At 32.3% G+C, this 22,355-nt stretch overlaps 1 protein-coding gene across 2 annotated transcripts in view; it reads left to right on the top strand.

Annotated features, from left to right (window-relative positions):
• LOC129221289 (cellular tumor antigen p53-like) overlaps positions 1 to 22,355 on the top strand; it is a 61,923-nt gene that overhangs the window by 12,264 nt on the left and 27,304 nt on the right. Inside the window, exons 2-6 of one of the 2 annotated variants that reach the window (XM_054855747.1) lie at positions 10,962 to 11,030; positions 18,028 to 18,116; positions 18,210 to 18,288; positions 19,659 to 19,842; positions 20,360 to 20,470. In XM_054855747.1, the coding sequence (XP_054711722.1) occupies positions 10,962 to 11,030; positions 18,028 to 18,116; positions 18,210 to 18,288; positions 19,659 to 19,842; positions 20,360 to 20,470 (532 nt within the window). The remainder of the gene's footprint in view (positions 1 to 10,961; positions 11,031 to 18,027; positions 18,117 to 18,209; positions 18,289 to 19,658; positions 19,843 to 20,359; positions 20,471 to 22,355) is intronic. The other variant, XM_054855748.1, reaches the window with a different exon arrangement.

Genomic DNA, 22,355 nt, shown 5'->3' with positions numbered 1-22,355 from the left:
AAGAGATCCCACCCTGCCCTCTCCCTCATGTGAAAAAAAGAATTTAAATTAGGTACTGGAGCAAATAAAAGTTCCCTTTCCATACGAAGGAAAAAGAATTTAATTAGAATATGCATTGAGAAAAAAATCTATAACTCCTCCAAAGAGAAAAGATTTTCACTCATATAAGCACCCCCATCTGAATAACGATTGGATTGGTCAGCCTAAAATACCATACAATTTATCAAGTATTCCATCTGTTTTCTGTTGCTGCAACTTACAACACTACAAATAAGCCATTTTTCAAGGGCTTAAATTAATTTTTCAACAGAGGTGAAAATAAGTCAATAAGTTGGCACAAATTTTCACGCAAATGTGTGTTGGAAAGCTGATGCGAAATCACTCTTCTTTGATCAATACAAGGTTGCTTTAAAATTGCTCCACATGGGGAGAAGTTCTGGTTAGAAACGGCTTTTATCCATGCCATATCTCCCGATCTCCGATGTTGCAGACTACCACAATCATCAATGATCGCTCAATTTAGTGCTCGCCAGTTTTTTAAAATTTTTGTAAAATGTTGCAATTATTTAATTTTTCGCAGAAAATCAGGATTATTCCTTAATTCGTAGTCGAGTTAAATTTTTTACCATAAAACAGCTATCCTTTGGTTTTTATTGGTGATTTTTTTCCCCCCTTAGTGCGAAATCTTTCTGCACAAAATCTCTTTCTCATTCTGTGACAATGTCGTAGCAGTCATGTCTGTCGCGGTGTCGGCAGCATTCTGCCACAGGGTTCCAACTGAGAATTGAAACTTTCTTGATTTTACTGCTTACTATGCAGAAAAATAAAATTTCTTTTAATTTTTATTAAAATTGCAAATTTAAAAAATTCAAGCATAATTTCTTGTTTTTTAAGAGTCAAAAAGTTGAAATTTGAATCAGGTTTAATTTCATTTCAGCTGCAATTTTGTTAATGGTTATTAGTTCTATGTTTGTCATAGAACTTTAGTGCAATTCAAAAATAATTTTACTTTAATAAATTCTTTTACATGCCATTTTTATTCTTTTAATGCCTTCGTGTTGAAAATCGCGATATCTTTGCATCCGCCATGGGAATCTGATTTCTTGCATTTTGTAGTTTTACTATGTACCTTGTTAATGTATAAACAAATGAAATTCCTTTTTGCTGCTGTTAAAATAATCTGAAAATTTCTAGACAAAATTCAATGCTCTTTAAGAATTGAATTAATGTATAAGAATTTAATGTAAAAGTTAAATGCAGTATTGCTGGCTGATTATATTTTTCTTTCAATTAACTTTAACTCTTTTAATGCATGCATAACATCCAGGGCTGGTTTTGTCTATAAGCTTAACAAGCTACAGCTTAAGGCCCCTGCTTTGTTGCAAGCCCCAAACTACCAAAAAATTACACGATTTGTTACTAAAAAAAATGGAAAGTACCAAGGGTGCCCACATGCAAAATTTAAAGGGGGGGGGGGGGGCTCAAAAAATTTTCCCATAGTTTCGCAGAATATTTTCCCCGTGGAAACCGATTTCAGTAGAGATTAGGGATATTAAAGTTTGACATTTTTTTAATAACTTATTCATTAATGGCTGGAAAAGAAATTTTTATACATTTTTGCAAAGAAAAAAGCACTAAAAGCAAGGAAGTTCTCATTTCTAGGGGCGGGGCTTGAGCCCCCACTTGCCCCCCTATATTGTTGCCCATGGAAAGTACTTGAAAAAATAAATTACATTTTCAAGTGCTTGAAAAGTGTGGCTACAAACTTTAATTTTAGAATTTTCACCATATGGGTGGGTGAGGGAGGGGGGGTCATGCTTCCTCAGTTTTTGAAAGATTTACACTGTTTTCAGAAAATTTAACTTGTATCCCCCATTACTCCTGCTGTACACTATTTGCATTTTTTACTATTGGTTATTTTATATTTAATTCATTGTTGTATTTGTCAGTAGGTTAGAGGGGTGATCAAAAACTAATGTATCAAAAGCTAATGTGAGCAAGTAACAATGCATTATCTTTAGGGCTCGACCGATTTCATTTTTTGGCCGGTGGGCCGATGCCGATTGTTCAAAGATGGCCGATGGCCGATATTTTTCCTCCAAATGGCCGATGCCGTAGGCCGATGACAAAAAAAAAAAAAAAAAAAAAAAAAAAAAAAAAAAAAAAAAAAAAAAAAAAAAACGGAAATAAATTGATAAGATTGTCAGGGATTTAAAGGATCATTTATTTATTTCACTTTACTTCTTTTCTACCAATAGGGAATTATCATCACAAAAAAAAAAAGATTTCGACCTAAACTTCAATTTTACGATCACCCAATTTAAAGTTCACAAGTTTTTTCGGCACATCTGTACATGCATATGTACCTAAGAATATATAGATGACCTGAATATCCCTTTTGAACACCTCCTCAGTTTATTATCGCAGGTTCTCTTGTGATGTCTTCATGCGCTTAAACTTGCATCACTCAAAAAACGTTATGAAATATTTAGTTGAAAACTCATACGTACGTAGTATGATCTAAAAGTTCGAGGACAAGCTGCATAAAACCTTACCTTAATAGTTCACACTACCGAAGCACATCTATCTACAAAAAAAGTCACCTTGAAATGCTATGCACTTCTGCTAACGTTGCTTTTAGAAGCACTCCTAACAGTCATTTTTCGCAACCTCCTGTAAAGCCTCTTGCGCTGCTGCTTTAACTTCATCGTGGGGAAGAAAGCGACTTTCATGTTGAGGATGCACGGTTCGATTGGTCAATACTCTGATATGACAAACAAATAACATAACGTTTTGTCGGACTTAGCTCCGTGTGGCTTTTACCTGTTCCCAGCAAAAAAACTTTGCATGGACGCCGCTTTCTTTCGTCAGGAGAAGATAAAGCTGCATCATAGAAGGCTGCACAAAATGGCTTCCAGGGGTGTTTCCCAAAGTTATATGAACATTGGTAGAAGTACATAGTCCCTCAAGGTGACCCTTTGAAGGTAGATGTGCTTCTGTAATGTGAACTATTCTGTGTAAGGTTTTATACAGCTTGTCCCCGAACTTTTAGATCGTACTACGTTTAATCTATATAGGGTTTAGGTTATGCTTCTACGTTTTTGACTGCTGTATGATGAAAAAGAAAGAACAACAGCAAAAAAAAAAAGAAAGAAAGAAAGACAAAAAAGGAAGAAAAACAAAGATTGTTTAATAACCAATTGATTTATTTTTTTAATTGAACACATAACTAAGATTTCAGTAATAATGTAATAATGCATGGATTTAGGTACACTATACATAGTTAAAAAACATTAAATTATGTTGTTTAATCATTCAAAAAAAAATTAAGAATAAAAATAGAAACCGTCAAACAAATTACGCAATTAAAGTGGAAAGATTGCCGGTAAACATTTTTTAACCATCAAATTAAAACTGAAAAGGTAACAGATAAATTACAATATTAAATCATGTTAGATTATGATTGTACTTATTTAAAATTTATGAATAGAAAAGTTTGCATTTTTCATAAAAGCTATAACAGTGACATAAATTTTGCAGAAAAAAAGAAATAGCCATGAAAAGATCGAGGTTCTTAAAACGCAGTTACAATATGCAAACTCAATATTTACCCCAAGTTAATATTAACTGAATACACAACACATACTACTTGATCTGATGTTTGCTCACATAATATTGAACAATTTGATTGTTTAATCTTTTACGAAGCACTACAAACAAGTTCAAATTAAATTTTTCAATTTAACAATAATTTTCTGAAATTTAAAAAAAATGCATAATAGAAAATTCTTGAAACGTTTCTATAACATATTATTAAAAATATGGTGAAAACGAAAATAACTTATTCATTGATTTTATAAAAATACATAGAAATAGTTACTTAACAACAGAAAAAAAAATCGATCGCTATATGATGCCAAAAGGGTGACTCATTACGAAATATAGGTGAAACAAGTATGAGAAATACAACGCAAAATGACATTTCTTGAGCAAAATAAATAATCGCTAAATATTTAAGAAATGCTTGAAACGACAAGGGAGGGTGGGTTGGGTCGCCCTCTGATTGTGGAGTAACTCACAACATTAAAGTTCGGTCTCATTTTTTAGTACAGAACAGCTACCACCAACGCTTCTGAATCTATTTCAGCACTTCCGAAGAAAAAAATCAAAAGTCCCTTTGATTTCGGAATTATGTCACTGTTCAAAACGTCTTTAATCAGTTTCTTACATTAATGCTTTAAATTCTTCCTAAACAATAGATAAAGTTTGAAAAAAAATATCTCATTTTATGAATGGTGTTAGTTTTAAACGACTCGGAAGTAGAAATAGAGTTCAATTTCAGATGTAGAAGAAAGGGAGGGCGGGGGGGGGGGGGGCACGCAAGTGTTCTCGGAAATACAAAAAATAGTCGTAAAAAATAAGTTCAAAATAATCATAAACATTGAGCAGAAAAACCCTTTTAAAACTTGCACCCGAGTTTGTTTTGACGTGCTGGGCGGATTTAAAATATAGCAAATGTTGCAAATGCGCGATAAGCCCCATAACCATAGGGGCACCTTAGGAGTTACAAAAATGCATATGATAAATGTTTTAAAACTTCCGTGATAGAGAAATAGTTCCCCAAAATGTATTTCGACGGACCCCAAACTTGTAACTCCGCCGAAGCGATACAGAAAAGACTGTATTACTGTGATTCGTATTACAAATATCGAAAAATTAAAAATTACCGTCGGTTCAACGGAAATCTAACAAAATGACACAAAAGCCGGTTTCGCAATCTCATATTTGTTTTCAAGTTAGTCTCCGATTCGTCAATATATCACCAAATGATTGTCAGTCTGAGATGCTATATTAGGTTTGCATTGAAATAAGTAATTAATAACCACAAAAAATGAGTAAATAGGCTTTTTAGAGCACCCGTTCGAAAAAGGAAACTGCACAACTGGAACGTACGCACACCCCATATGCGAAAATTTAACCTTCTACAGCTTACCATCCTTGAGTTATCACTTATGAGAAATACATACGTACATCCAGCCGCAATAAACGACGCAATAATTAACTTGCTTGATAACCTGAATGCAGTATTAAGAACTCTTTCAGGGTGACTGAAATAGAAATTCATACTGAAATTTAAGTGCACAATTTCATATGAAAACAATAACTCCCTTTACTTTGTATTAAAAAGTAAAGCAGCAAAGGTCTTTTTTTTCGAAAACATCGGCCAGTTCCATCGGCTTTTCGATGTTTTTAAGGCCGATGGGCCGATGTTACCCGCAAGTTAGCATCGGCCGCCGATGCCGATGGCTAAATTGTTGAACCATCGGCGCTGATGCATCGGCCAGGCCGATTAATCGGTCGAGTCCTAATTATCTTATCTCATCCTTCTCTCTGTTGACTGCTTCATTAATTTGTCAAGCCAAAAATAATTTTTACTGTGTATTATCTTATTTTGCAAACCAGTAATATAAATTTAAGAAAGTTTTGTTTGTCTATTTTTTTCCTAATTATTTTTATTGTTCCAATTACACCTTATAAGGCTTCAAAACGTAGAATTTTGTATCCATTTTTCACACTTGCTACCAACAGCATTTTAAAAAGGGCCCCATACCCAGGGATGCCCACCCCACCCTTAGAGCAAAGGTGCACCCCCCCCCCCTCTAAAAATTTCAATGCCACAGGCTGCACCATGATCCCCCCTAGGTGTGCCTGAAATAGCTTAGGGCCCCTTAAGTCAAAATATGACTGATAACATTTCTAGTTAGTATTTCACTTCTGTATTAATACAGGGGTGCCCACAGGGGGGGATTATGGCGCAAGTTGCGCCATCAAAATTTTTGGGGGGGATTTTTTTCCAGAAGGTTTTCTTTTTATTTAGGACATGAAATTTTTGAATTTTCGAAAGAAAAAATATTTAAACTCATTCAACAAGAAATAGAAGCATTAATAATACTTTTTCCGTGTACTTTTCAGGGCCGTCGCCGTAGCAAGCCCCCCTCCCTCCTCGTTTTTCTGAAGTGTGGCCACCAATTTCATTTTATAGCAATGCAACTAAGGAAAAAAAGGAAAACTCTTCGTTATTTAAAAAAATTAAAATAGTAATTATAAATGAACAAGTGAAATAATAGTAACAAAAAGTATTTTTTCTGTCAAAGTTGAATAGAAAATGTAATCTTAAAATACAATTTAAAAACATCCGTGATTCTCTTTTATCAAGAGTAAGTAAGGGCCGCGGAAATGTACACTTCAAACATTTTTATTAACACAAAAATAAGTATTGAGTACAGTACACTCTTCACTAGACCACAGAGTGCGTATGTCTGCCAAGTCAGAAACTATGGGCTCGTCTCGAATTAAAAACATTGTGTATAGAGTAAAATTTGAATAATGGGAGGGATGACAAGTGACCAAACTAACATGTTGCACGCCTTGTCTCTCGGCGGCCCTGGTTATACGAAACCATGCTTCATGGTTCTGCAGTTTAAAAAATAAATAAATAAAAATACATAAATAAAAGAACAGCCCATAGGATAGGGGTCGCCGAAACATTCCCATATGTATGTACTTTTTTTTTTGATGAAAAATGTTGTCCTGAAAATCATTGCCAAGTGGAGAAAAATGTATTGGTCGCCGAAATAAATTTAAATAGAGAGATAGAGAAAAAAAAAACAGTTAGATGCAATGAGAGATTCAAAGTATTATAATGAATACTCATACCAAAAGTTCTAAATGTTTTGAATGTAAAAATCGTAAGTAAATCAAAGTTTGATTAAGAGATGCAGGTGGCATATTTAAAATAAAATGAAGTAGAATAGAGACCTAAGGTATCGCAGAAAATTACCACATCCGTTCAAAATGTTAAAAATCCTTTTTCTAAGGTCGCAAATGCTTGTAGTGCAAGAAAGCAAAAATATTGCGCGGGAAATTGAAAATTTTACTAAGGAAAATCCAAGCAAATAATAGTGTTTGGCAATTCAAAATTGAAAAAAAAAAAAAAAAATTACCACGATATGTTTATCAATTATTGAAATTTACAATGAAGATAGGAGGGACGTAGCCAAACTGAAAGGAAGAGTGGGGAACTCCAAAACCCTTCTTTTTACGTCCCCAAAGCTGGCCTGTAAGCGAGTGTTTAAAACTTAGGTTTTGAAAAAATCCCGGGAAAGCGTTCTCAAACCCTTACCCTAACGTCATTAAAGATGGCCTACACGTTAGTATTTAGGACTGCAATTTCGAAAAGCTGTGAGAGTGCTTCCTACGTAACCTCCGAGAAACGCCCTCTCAATTAATCATTCATCATCATTCAAGGTCGAATAAATTTCGTCTTTTGGACTTTAATTTAAAAAAAACTCCTTGAGGCATCCCGAAACTCGTTCTCCAAATATTACCGAAGATTCTCAAACATTTCATTGTTAAGGCTTCAATTCGGAAAATTTTTCGGGGGAGATCTCCAAAACCTTCTACTCCTCTAACAGTATTTAAAATCGTCTACGATTGCGTTAATTGGATTTAATTTTGAAAATTTGTCAGGGGAAGACTCTGAATCTCTCCACCCATTAACATCTCCCACAACCACCCATTAATCTTCTAAAACTGCGGTTTCAACAGATCGAATTTTTTTCGAGAGAATGCCTCCCCCCTCTCTCTATCTCTCTCTCTCTCGCCAACATCATCAAAAAATGTCTTAAATCCCGCTTTTAGTGCTTCAATTACAAAACATTTCTGGTCTCTAGCCCCTTCAAAACTCATACTTCCCTTTTCATCGAAGGTTGGCTTAAATTACGTTTTCGAAGCTTTAATTTCAAGAAACTGGAGGTGCACTAAATTAAAAAAAAATAGTCTACAATCGTCTTTTTAAGGCTTTAAACTTGGGGGGGGGGGGGTGGAGGGGTAGGCGCATCACTTTTCCCCTTAATATCACCATAGATCATCTAAAACTGCATTTTTCAAACTACAATTTCCAGATTTTTCCCGGGGGAGAGCCCCCAGACCCCCCTTTACGTGTCACAATCACAAATAATTCACAATTGGAAATGCATGCTTGAAGTTTGCATTTTGAAAAATTATAGAACGATGACCCCAAGTCTCTTCCTCCCTTAACATCATCATAAGTCATCTAAAACTGTTTTTCAAATAACAATCTTGAAAATTCCCGGGGGTGAGCCTCAGATCTCCTCTTCTGAACGTAATTAATTAACGGACAATTGTGTTGAGAACTTAAATTTTGAAAAATTATCGGGGGAGGCTATCCTGGACCTCCTCTCCCCCCTCCCCTTTCTCCCAAATGTAAAATGTAGTCTAAAACTGCGTTTTTATGTCTTCAATTTCGAAATAATGCAAGAAGGTAGCCCTCCGAACCTCCTAATTTTGATTGAATATTATCCTTACGATTAAACTTATATTGCTAGTACTAAAAGGTCTAGTAATATGACTATACCTGCTAAACCAGGAGCCAAATCTTCTCTCTCTCTGCATATTGAATCATGTGTTTGAAACAATTAACGGGCCGCCAAAACGTACCCCCTCCCCTCCGCAGTTTTTTTGACCTAGCGACGGCTCCTGGTCTTACCTACTCCTGGTACTTTTACTTCAATGAACGTGTCTCTTTTTTTAATGAAGGAAACATCACAGACGGCATGGAGTTAGTGTCCGTTTCAAAGCTGGTTCAGACGATTTGATTTCCTTTCAATATTTTATAAATTGTGTATAAATTGCATGTGTAAAAATGATGAGAGGAAGAGAGGTCAAAAATGTTTTATTGTTTGTAATAATTCTGACCAGTATGTTCTAGTCTTCCATTGATTCATGTGCACCTCGACAGTCGTTAAGAACTAGTTTTGAAGTTTGCGAATAACATATTTTTTATCCCTACAATTGACAATTCATATATTTTCTTCATTAACGAGCTTAAGCTTGTGAAGAATTTTTCTCATTTCACTTTACTCCCATCTTCTCTTCCATTCTTAAACTGATTGTTTCAATTTATCATTAGATAATTTTTATGAACTTTCAGCGATGTTGATTTTCGCTGATGGTGGTAGAACACTCTGTTCTTAAGGTATTTAAGTTATGTTTCGTAAATCATGTTTACTTTCTTCTATATCTGTTATGTATAGAAGAATATTTGATTCGTTAAAATTCTCGAGTTCTGATTTTCGATAAGTGCTGAATAGCTGAATCCGTTATTGAGGATTTCCGAAACATAGCTGTTACGGTGTGTCTAATCTATCTTTTTTAGATATGCAACTTCAATTTTGGAAAAATTCCAGGAGAGCGCCTCCCACTGTAGCGCCAGAATAACACCCTCTTTATCATCAAGAGTCATCTAAAACTGCTTTTGTTGAACTGCAATTTTGAAAAATTTATAGGAGAGAGCCTCTGATTCCCTCTTTCTTTAACATGATCAAAGAAAAGTATAGAATTGCGTTTTTGGAGTGTCAATTTCAGACAATTTCCGGAGGAATGGCACCAAAATTCACCTACAACTAACATTGTCCAGATCTATCAAAACTGCGTTTTTAAAGCTACAAGTTCGAAAATTTAAGTGGAGCGCCCCTCTCCCTCCCCCTACTCTCGTCAACATTATTAAAAAATCTTATTAAATTTGGTTTTCAGGGCTTCAGTTTCGAGAAAATTCCTTGAGAGCTTCCGAAAACTCGTTTTCTCAACGTCATAAAGGTCGACTACAATTGTGATTTTAGAGCTTCAATTTCAGAAAACTGCGTTTCCCCCAACCATAGATAGAGTTTTTAAGACTTTAATTTTGAAAATTTTCCTGGGGCAAGCCCTAGGATCTCTTCTTCCCCTAACATTACCACAGATAGTCTAAAACTGCGTTTTCAGAACTACAATTTTGAAAACAAAGGAAAAGCCTTCTTTCACACAACGTTAAACTATCTACAATTGCGCTTTTAAAGTTTCAATATTGAAAAATTACCGGGAAGGGCACACCAAACTTTTTATCCCCCAAACATCACCAGAGATCATCTAAAACTATGTTTTTAAAACTACAATTTCGAAAATTTTCCGGAGGAGAAACCCCCGAATCTAAGTGACGATAAAATAAGATTCATATTTTATAGATTCATATTGTATACATCCAGTAATGACTCCATCACAAGCCAAAAAGTTGAATCCGCTCTTCCTGTAATTATTGATATGTTTGGAAAAAAATAAGGTGTAGCAAAATTCAGCGGTACCCAAAACTTGTTTACTCAAGGTTCACGTTGTAATTTGGGAAGGCAAGGCAGGTCAACAATCCAACAATACTTCAGTTCAAATGTTATTTGTCAGCGCTAGCCCCCCCCCTCCTCCATGAATTTGACTGGAAATTAAACTCTAAAAACTTACATTTAACCCGATTCGAAAGCGAGAAAATTTTTGGGGGGGAATTTGCGCCATTGAGCTTGGGGGGGATGGGCACCCCTGTATTAATATGAATCATGAAAACCGTTCAGATTATATTAGTTAGGGCAAATACTTACAAAGGAATATATTCAGGTGCAGATCCAAATGGGTCATGACCCCCCTAAAATGACCAAATTTAGCTTACATTTGCATTTGGGGGATTTATCTTTTGCAAAAAAAAATCTTCTTGGACTGCCTATTTAGGCCTGAAAATTGCACTTAGGCCCCTTTTTTTTTTTTTTTTTTGATAATGATCACTTTTATACAATTTCAATATTTTGCCCCCGCTAAGTGAGAGGGTAAGTATCAATGGCTAAAATCCTGTGAGGTGTAACCATTAACAAAAATATAATCTGCATAAAAACTTTGTGAAACATTTTCAAGAATTTACTCGATTTAAATTAAATTTGGTTTCAATGGACCAAATGTACTTTTTTTTTTGCTATTTTATTTTAATTTTCATGTTATTCATTCCTCAATATTTTTAAAAAGTACTTGCTGTATTTTAATTGATAAATTTGTAATTTCATTATTTTTTAATTTTGATATTCTAGGTAGAAAATTCCAACTTTCAAGATGACTTCACCAATGACAATAGTAATCCTTCCGAAATGCCTCCTATAGTAAGTTTATTTGGACACAAACAATTTCAAATAAAAATAAATAAATAAAATTACAATTTATGGTTTTAATGCTATAAATATATCGTGTAAGAATTTTTTTTCTTCCCATGATTATTGACAATCATTTAGGCTTTTGTGCTCTAGTTCATCAATTTTAGATACATCAGATTAAGGTTGTGATATCTCATATTATTGACATTTGGCTATGTGAAACAGTACATTCTCAATTTCATTATTTAAAAAAAAAAAAAAAACACACATGGTCACCACTTTTGGCGACTGGGACTTGATTCTTTGATAGCTACTTTTAATGAAATGATCGCCCATTGATGACTAGCAACCTCCAACCTAGAGCTTTATCTGAAATGTATATTCTAATATGTATGCTAATATTTGTGCAATATTAGCTAGAATGCACAAATTGAAGATTGAGGGGAGGAGAAAGAAGAATGTGTGTGTGTGTGAAATCAAAAAAGCTACCAAACTTCTTTTAAATAGAGCTACATCGTGAAACTAACTAGGATGGCCTGCATGGCCTGCGCAAGGAGAAATGAGTCACCAGCAGAAGATCCACTTCTTCCCTCCTTTTCGCCTCCTCACTCACAGTGATACAGTTCCATCATAGAAAAACTTCACGAGTCATCATATTTAAGATAAATAATGACGTGATTTAAAATTCTCACCAAACCTTTAGTTAGTTTCTACTATGTAACACATGTCGCATTTCTTTTCTTTTTTTAATTATTATTATAAGTTTTTCATTAAATTAGCACATTTTGAATAACTAATTTACAGGAAAAAAGCCTATAAACTACTAGTTTCTTACTTGAAATTTGTGCAAGCAATTTAAAATAATGCTAACGTTATGAATCAAAAATATTACATTGATACTTAATTATATTTCATTTTAGTAAAATAAAAACACATTGAAGCAAACTTGTAATACTTAACTAAAATCAAAGTCGAATTATTTTATATATTTTAGAAATTGCATTTTAAGAGAGTACAAAATGAGACTTCTTCCTGTAACCATGGGACACTTTTTTTAATGAAAATAATAGAATATGGTGCGGAGGGGTTAACATTTATCTGTTGCTAAAATTTGCATCTTAAAATTTATACATATGATATCAGCGTATAAAAAAACACAAACATCAATTATTTATCACTTGACAACTAAGCATTTTGGTTTTTGAAGCAAATACGTTTGAGCATCTCTACACATTAATCAAACGAATTTGCTAGATTTATTAAATATATTCAGATATTAATACAGTCAAACCTCGTTATCGCGACACCCGGATTTCACGACACTCCGGATGTCACGTCACTTTTTCAAAGTCCCGAACCTATACCTCATAATTTTAACGTTAAGTAGCTCCGGATTTTACGACAGTCTTTTTGGTGCACCTCCGGTTACGATGACACTTCGAACAGCGCCGACTGGATCAAATATTTCTTTGCAATTGTTAAATTTTCTGTAAAATAATAAAAACATCAGGAAATGTTTGTTGTAGGAACTTCGGACTCTGCAAGAGGTTTGACCCCTCAAGAATAGTGGGGGGCGAGTAGATAAGTTCTGAAAGGTACAGGTTTCATACTTTGAGAAGAGGGACAATAGAAAGGAATTCAAAGCAGGTGGAGAGTCTTGAATTAGTTTCTTTCTTGCTGATACTTTCGTGGAAAAGAGGAGTGTTAAAAATGCTATTGAAAAGTTATTTAGTTAGAAAAGTTTTTAGTTACGCAAAAAGTAATAATAATAAGTGAAGATTTTTTTAAGAAAAAATATTTTTGTTATATCTACCAATAATTCAAATTTACATTAGTTAAATCTAATTTAAAATGTATATATAGATACTACTATTTTTTTCATTAAATCTAATTTTAATGTTAACTAATGTTTAATTATGAATTTTTAAATATTCCGGTTATGACGTCGCTCCGGCTATGACGACACTTTGTTGACAGTCCCAAAGGTGTCGTGATAACGAGGTTCGACTGTACTTTTAGAAAAAAAAAACGCTTTTCAACTAAATGAATATGCAAAATTATACTGATTTTTTTGTAAGCAGTATGGATTCCTTGCCTCTATGTAAACAAAACATTAATATATTTTATAGATTGTTTACCTAATAAAGTATCTATTTATACATGCATAGTGATGTGGATTGGGTAAATACCCAGCGGGTAGGTAAATATTTTTTGGGTATTTACCCGGGTATTTACCCAAGGCCTGGGTAAATACCCAAAAACTGGGTATTTTATAAAAAATGCAAAAAAGTGAATGAGAATTTTTTTTTAAAATCTAAATATGAAATAATTGGTAAAACTGATATATACATATGTATTACACAGTTTATAATATTTTTTATTGAAAGACTTGATGAAATCATGAAAGAAACGTATCGTGAACCAAAGAATCTTTCTTTTCAATGTCATAATTGGAGATAAGCAATTCATTATGAACTTCAGGATTTCAAAATTACAATCTAGGTTAGTCATATCCAAAATGAGAAAAAGGAAGCATGAGGGATGTTTGGAAGAATAAACTGAGAAGTTATTAAGACACTATGGTGTTATTTTTTTTTTATTGATATTTAAGTGATAACATGGAAAATAAACAGTTTTCACATTAATAAGCAAAAAAAAAAGCAAAATTTTTTTTTTCTGTTGCCTTGCTCATTTGCATTTGTTCCCCTGTAGAGTGGGAAGGTAAATATTTTTTTGGGTATTTATCCGAAGGCAGGGTAAATCCCCTAGTAATTGCGCATTTTGCAAAAAATTTTTAGGTAGTATTAAAAGGTGACTATTTTCTTTTTTAAACGTAAACCCTAAAATAAAAGATTAAAAATTTTAAATGAATTTTAAGTGTTTATGTATATTGTGTGTGTGTGTGTGTATATATATATATATATATATATTAAAGCTCAAAACTCGCGGTCGCCAGTCGCCAAATGCGACCAATTTTCAAATTTTGGCGACCATTATTTTCACTTCAGTCGCCAATGTGGCTACCATTCGCCAATGCAACCTTCCCTGACCTATAGTCTTGACATATGACCTTTCCCCAAATTCTTTTGTCCACTAAAAGTTCGGCTATCGGATCGCCGGGGATGAAGGAGGGAGGGGAGTATTGTCCAATTGTGGCTAATTGTGCTATGTGTTCTTGTTCTGAATAGAAAAAAAATCGCAATCACGACGGCAAATTCGTTACAAAACTTCTCTTTCGAAAACTCGGCTTTCTTTACACGCGATCGTAAAAATAAACAAATTTCATACACCAATTTAGTAAATTAAGCTTTTTTGATCTTAAGTTCATTTTTCAACTTGATTTCTCCTTAACAAATGGCTATTTCTTCGTTTTGCGGTATTTTTAAACTACGCGTTTTCAAAATGGCGTCGCGTTGTTATTATTCATTTTTACCAGTTAAGACGAAAATGTCCTTTCCAAAATAAAAAGAATTAATCTTATACATTTGGTTTACATATGAATAAACAAAAATGGCGCCTTTGAGTCAAAATGCACCGAGACAAGGTAAAAACGATATCGCTAAAAAAAAAATTTTTTTTGCAAGATTTTTAATTTTTTGTTTTAATTATATTGTTTGTTTTTCCTTTTTTTCTTTTAAAATATAAAACCTACTGGAGGAGAGGATATATCCGTTTGTTTACTTTATTTCTCCTTAAAAAAGTTGTTATTTTTAAGTTTCGCGGTAAATTTTCAAAATGGCGTCCCGCGTTTTCAAAATGGCGCCGCGTTGTTGATTGTCCATTTTCACCAGTTGGAAGAGGAAAATGTGTGTTCCAAAATAAAGAGAAGTACAATCGTATTTATAAAACACATAAATAATTTTTTAAAAAAATGGCACCCTTGCGTCTAGAGAAGGTGGAAAGAAAACGGCTGAAACCCTTTTTTTCTTCTGCTGAATCTTTTATTTCATTTTTTGTTTTTTTTTTTTTTCGTTTTGTTTTATATTGTTTACCTTTCTTGTATTTATTCATTTTTTGACACTCAGGCTTCGATTTTTATAAAATTCTGCATGCATTTGTAAAAACAAACAAAAAAAAAATTGTAGAATCGCAAATGGTTTAGGTTTTACATTCTGTTCAATTTTTTTTGGTATTTTGTTGTTTTCTTTATCAAGGAACTGACTCGTGTTTTGGTTGAAAGCTGTGATGTTTCTAGAAGTTTTGAAAGCTGAAAAAAAATAATAACAATCTTTTTCATTTATTTATTTTTTTATCGTGATGTGTTTTGCTTAAAGATAAATTAATGCAGATTAGAGTTTGCAAAAGATGTGTTAAATAATATCTGGGCAGGGGTGCCCGTTCCCCCCAAGTTCAATTCCCCCCCCTCCAAAAATTTTCCTCAACCCTCTTTTTCTTTTTTATTTTTAGCTCGCTTTTTATTTTATTTATTTTTTTAAATATTTTTTATTTACTCATTTATTTTTAATTATTATTTTATAAGAAACGTTCTTTGCTACGCCAATGACATATATACACTCATACTAAATAAATAAACTGAAAAAAATAAATTAAATAATTTAAATTAAAATAAAGTTCGGCTATCATTTTTTGAGATTTGGCTTGATTGGTATTGAGATTTGATTTGAGATTTGATTGGTAGCCATTGGCTACCAATTCAAAATTTGAGTTTTGAGGTATAATATATATATATATATATATATATATATATATATATATATATATATATATATGTGTGTGTGTGTGTGTGATACAGAATACACCTGAACAATTGAACTAAGTTTGGAGGAAATTTCTGCATAAGATATAGGTAAATAAATAGTAATAATAACTTGAGCGACATTTCGTTACATTTTGATGTCATGCAGGGACATATTACTGGGTTATAAAAGACTAGGACCTTAAAAAATTGATGTTTGCTTTTTTTGTAACCAGTTAAGCTTTTTTTCTTTTTGTAGAATGGCTTTTCATATCTGAAATTTGGCTATCAACGTTGATTAGCCATATCCAACACATTTAATTATATTAGATTGTTAAGCTGTTTCACACAATAATTCTTTAAATATGTGATCAAAATACAATTTTTGGGCAAAAATTTATTGTTTTGTATATGATTGGTTGTATATATACATAATGGAATACATACAGAAAAGTATTTTAGTTGAATATAAATTTTTGAAATAAATACCCGGGTATTTACCCATTTTGGGTATTTACCCGGGTATATACCCTGGGTATTTACCCCTAAAAATAAATACCCGGGTATTTTACATCACTATACATGCATAACAGTATGCATGTATATATATATATATATATATATATATATATATATATATATATATATATATATATATATATATATATATATATATGTGTGTGTGTGTGGGTGTTTGTGTTTGTTTTTGTTTCAATATTTATTATTATTACTATATATCTATAATTACTCACTTTAACTTTTTTTTTTTTTGCTGTCAAGGTATCAACAATAGTGTCAACAAATTAAATACAAGCTCTTTCACAACGCTGAGTAGTTTTTAGTTGAAGTAAAGGAACATTTGTGTGCAAAATTATAAAGAGTAATAAAGAATTTGTCACATAAAATGCAATACAATTTAAGCAAAATTTGCTAGTGAATGAAAGCTGGAAAATTTCCAGGAGCTATTTAAAAAGTTGCATTACACTCTTTTCATTTAAATATATGCATGTCGTGTGCGTCATATTATATTTCCATGTCGTATTTAAAAGGATCAAGAAATTAAATATATCTAACCTTGCTATATTTTGTAGGCTCAAAATCTTTCCTTTTAATAGCTGCCAACCACTTTTTTAGATCTGGATCCGTAGGGAAGGAATAGATGCTAACTTTCGGACCGTTGCGATAATTTCCTTTGCAATCCCACTACACAACACGGAGTAGGCATAATTTATAACTTTTTAAAAAACATTTTCACATCCCAAATAAAAAAAGGCAAACTGGAAAAAATGTATGTCTTGGCAATTGTTTTTGCGATAAATCTGAAGACATCAGCAGCGATCACAATAATAACACATTTGTTGTCAAACAACTGTTGCACTCACTGAGTTTAAATCTTCTCTTCTCTTTCTCCCCTGTGGGATAGCGGGGTTTGAATCTGCTGCTGATGACTCACGCCGAAGCCCTGAGGGGCTGCGAAGGCCATCCTAGTTTCAATGGTTGTGGCTACATTGGGTTCCTTATAGTTTTGAGGAACAATAATTTATCTATTACAAATCACAAAAATATCAAAACAATGTTTATTCTCCAATTTTTTTATGGCGAATTTTATTGTTACTGAGTTATTTCTTTTTTTTGCAACCAACATAGAAATATGTTTTACTACTTAAAAACAAGTCTGCTTTTAAAACTAAATAATATTTTTTTAAAACTTCATAAGTAAAACTTAAACAAATATTTTACTTGATGTTGTTTATGGCTAGCAGGAGTACCAATCAATGCAATGAAAAGCTTTATGTGATGTTAACTGTGGGGCATTATTAAGGTATTCTGAGTTCAAATTCAGGTCTCTCTTCCGCTGCTTCCGTGAGAACCTGGCATTAACCACAAACAGATGAATGTTCCATCCAATCACTATTTTTATGTAGAGAAGTTTGGTGTATATAATTTTTGTGTGTATTGTTTCTATTAATTAGATTTTTCTCACAACAACATTTGTATTTGATTTAACAGAAAATAACACCGAAAACGTTTATTTTGATATCCAAAAAACTTATCGCCAGGCGTCATCCTTATTCCTAGTGATGAATATTGGTACTCTTTGAGGTCCTTAAATTATTTTTATGGAAAGTTCAGGATGCTGCAATGATGTATTATAAAGTTGATTTAAAGGAAAAAGAAAACAGAAAGGAAGAAAGAATTGTCATGCATAATAATATAAAAGTTAAACTTAATTCCCTTCATTTGAATCTTCATCATTCTGCATTCATTTTGTTTTTCCCATATCCTAACATTTTCATTTGTTATTTAAAGGAGCAAATTGGTGTGGTTGCTGCAAACATCCAAGTGCCTTTTGAAGTGAGTTCAAGTTCTCATCATGTGCTATCATCCTTACCAGCCAGGTTCGCTATTAAATTCGAGCAAATGTTTTACTTTTATGTGCATAATTTCTTAAATTTTGAAATTCCTAAATGAATAATTACTTTTCTCTTCAGTCAAAATTGGCCTGGTGATTATGGGTTTACTGTGTCATTCAATCAACAAGAGAAAAACACGAAAGGAGTGGCATGGACGGTAATGTTTTCTTTGTCTATCACCTTGACATAAATTCTATAAACTTTTTTATTTATGGTACTCCTGTTTACTCATGTTTACTTCCCTTTTTTTCTTCATATATCTTTGAATAATCAAAAAGATGACGGTAATTTCTTTCTTGGAAGAGCCACAAAATGTGATGTTAAAAAGTTATATGTCTAATCTGTTATGATATGATTCCCATTCTGTGGTAACTTCTACTCAAGTATAATTTCTTTGTGATCATAAGCTATTATTGCATAATTTAAAAAAGTTCCTACCCTTCTTCAAGGAAATAGTATTAATGAAGAAGTAAATTTGTATCTGAGTTTTGTTTTGGAGAAATTTCTGTGATTCCTAAAGCTGACATTACTCATGCTGAAAAAAAGTGAATGAAACTAGATGTATATATGTACAAAAGTTGCCAAATTTATATATGTGAGTAAATGGTTAGTAAATTTAAACGAGAAATAATGATAGTCTTTTCTTTCAATGACATTAAAATCAACTTGCTTTTGCTAAAAAATAATTTTTCAGGTAGTTGCTATGTGCATAATTTTTGTTTATTTATCTAGCATGGTAAATCTGCATGGTTTGGAACATAGTCATTGAATGAATATGTTTACTAGGTAATAAGTTAATTTAAATACCAAAATCGATTTATCTCTACAAATTGAGGCATTTATTCTGCATTTTATTTCAATACTTCATAAGAATATTATATTTTTCATTTGTTATTTAAAGTTAATTAAATTTATATTTGTTTCAAATCAAAAGGATTAAACATATTTGATTAAAAACCAAATCTTATCTTTTTCTCGCTTGAAAGCTGGCAAGTTTGTTTAAATACTTATTTTCTTATATACAGTGAAGCACCGTTTATACGTTTTTATCAATTATACGTTTTTAAAATTGGTCCCTGCAAAGTCTAGTACACATTAACCTATAACTATTATGCGTTTTTTCGTTTGTACACGTTTTTCATACAGTCCCCTCAAAAACAAACGGTGCTTCACTGTAATTTTAATGAGGCGAATGGAAAATTGGTGTATGTTTTTTTAGTTCACCTAAACTACAATTGAAGGAGGGATTATTGTATGTATAAAAACCATGCAAAATTTAATTCTGTTAGGTTTTGTTGATAATGTGAATTTAAAACCTAATATAAATTCAAACAAAATAATTTGTCTTATATTAAGCATTTCTCTATTGAAACATAGAGCTTAAGATTCTGGTAGTCATTAAAAATGAAGTTATGTATCAAGGTCAAGCTTGTGTCTATTGAAGTTTATTTTTAAAGTAATTTTTCTCTGGAAAAATATGAGAACTAACATCTCATGCAGTTCTTTCTCCTCTCTTTCTAAAATTAGTTTTCTAAAATAAAGGACAAACTTTATGTTGGCAAGGATGTTGCATGTCCCATTAATTTCTCGGTGAATACAGTTTTGCCTGATGACTTTTGTGTGAGAGCCATGGCCCTTTATAGTTCTCCCGAGCAGATATCTGACGTTGTGCAGCGGTGTGTAAACCACTCAATGGATGAGTTACGCAAAGGTATCTTCTTTTCCTCTCAATTATAAAATCATTTATGTTTTGAAATAACATGTTGCCCCCTGTACCTCATGGTTTGCCTTACAAATTTTGCATTTTACTTTATCTTCTTTTTTCTTTTATCAAATTCAATTCAATTTTATAAAGACTTAAGAAAGTATTTTATCACTTTCAGTATTTTATTTGAGGTAGTTGTTAATCCTTATGATGCATACTAACAACATGATTTACTTCCATGATAGTTTAAAATAATGTTTTCTTATCTTTTAATATTTTTGTAGCTTTTATCCCATTGTTGGTTGAAGACTCTTTTCATGTCTCCAACTTTCAATAAGGTTCAATATCTGCAACAATTTCTAACTCTTTATAAAGACACATGGCGGTTAACTTATACCTTACTTGCGTGTCGAAATAATGGAAATTAAAATTGGAACAATAAAAATTTATCCATATCCCTTATCAGACCTAATCTTAAAATGTATTTATTTTTGAAAAAGTGTTTGTTTTTTAACATTTTTAGGTCTTGTAGAAGCACAACACCTTATTCGATGTGACAGCAGCATGGCCTCGTATGAAATTGATCCTATAACACTTCGTCACAGTGTAAGCGTACCATTTGAGAACCCCCAAGGTATTTATTTATCTTTCATGAAAATGATATTTAGTATTTTATTATTTAATTTGAGATTATGATTGTGTTCGTACTTACTGTAAAATTGATAGTCAAATGTAAGCTTGAGCAATGAGCATTCTTCATATATATACTGTGTAATAATCAGTGTCTTTTGCAATCGGATGATCTTGCGTCTGTAGTCGTGATTTTGTTCCATAGTTCCTTAAAAACACTGAAAACCAAAACATTTTCACAATAGTGTTTAGACGTTGTCTGCAAATGATGTCGCACTTTGAGGGTAGGAGTGGGTTTGTGAAATTGAGTTTGTGACAAGGGAGGGTGAGGGCAACAAGGAGTGTGATATCACATTTTTATTTATTTTTTATTTTTTTGAAAATATGCTGATGAAAAACTGACAGGTGACAAGAGAAGGGTATAAGGTGTGTTGTTTGTGACAAAAGGCGGAAGGGGTCAAAAATGTTGCTAAAAAACGTCATTATGGACAGCTTCAAATGAAAGAATAATACAGACAACAATATTAAAATTTTCTGTAATGCTGTTATACTTCAAAATAACAGATGGAATTATAGTTTTAGGTCGTTAATTTTGAATTGCTCTCAATTAATAATATTGGAAAAAAAAACCTAAATATAATCATTCTGATTGCATCAATTTTGGTGTAGGCAGTTATGGTAGAGAATTTGAGAGATAATTCAGGATGATTCAAGAGTGCAGACAGTTTAAAATTTTATCCAGGTCTGTGCTTAAGAGAAACATTTTGACACCTATAAAGGGTCATTCCATAGTGACTAACGTAACATTCGCAGCTGATTTTCTTACTCTTTTTACCTACACCGGGAGTAAAAATAAATGTTTTTTGCTTTAATATGCAGATTTAAAATATACAAAGTGACTATTTTTCATTTCTACCAAGAATTTGAAGCAAAATAAGCGCTGGCAGGTATTTTTTTGCCAAAAAAGGCATCGTGACTAACGTAACATTTTTGCAACCCTGAGAAACAATGCTTATGTTACGAGGAAAATTTTTCTGAAAGTTACGCAGGCATTTAACATTGGCCTATATATTTGTAAGAGGCAAACAGTCTATTTTTAAAAATATACTACAGATTCATTACACATAAATCTTTTTTGGCCCTTAATGGTGCGTTTACGAAAAACTGTGTGTGACTAACGTAACCATCGGATAACAAGCAATGAATGCATATAAAAAACTTTTTGTAATTAATCTTTTGCTCTTATATTACTTTTACACTTTTTAGGAACTTCCTTTGCGTTGCATTGTGGTTCTTTCTTTACTTTTTTTCTACATTAGTGTAAAAAATTAAATGGAAGGATTCAGTTCAATTAACTCAATTTGAATGTGCGAAAAATAAATAAATAAATAAATAAAATCTGCTTTTACAAACTGAATAATATTATTTTGGGCTAATTAAATCTTATATATATATATATCTCTTTTAAAAAAATAACTTTATTCAAGTTGATAGTTTCGCCGAATTCTAATATTCTGCAGATATACTAATTATCGTCATAAGAAACTCCTAGTACTTTTCAATGGCATATTATTTTTCAAGGTTTACTAATTCATCGAACGAATAGTGTTGTGCATCCTGAATCAAAATGTAACATTGAAAAAAAATATTCAAACATTTTTGCAGAAATGAATTTTATTTCTGGATATCACCGCAAATGTTTGAATTTCTAAATGATCATTCTTGCATTTTCTGAAATATATGGCAGCAGTGCTTATTCTCACTGTATCATGTAACATCTTCAAATGTTTTCCAACGAGCTGCCATTACTTCATTTTAATAATAGGTGGAGATGTATTTTCTAAAAATAGACGTTCTTCTTTGTTAAAACTGTCTTTCTATTTTCTTAA

This window comes from Uloborus diversus, chromosome 4, assembly GCF_026930045.1.
Source record: "Uloborus diversus isolate 005 chromosome 4, Udiv.v.3.1, whole genome shotgun sequence".
In the NCBI taxonomy this organism is placed as follows: Eukaryota; Metazoa; Arthropoda; class Arachnida; order Araneae; family Uloboridae; genus Uloborus; species Uloborus diversus.
Note: the sequence above shows the minus strand (reverse complement) of the source record. Positions and strands in the feature narration are given on the sequence as shown.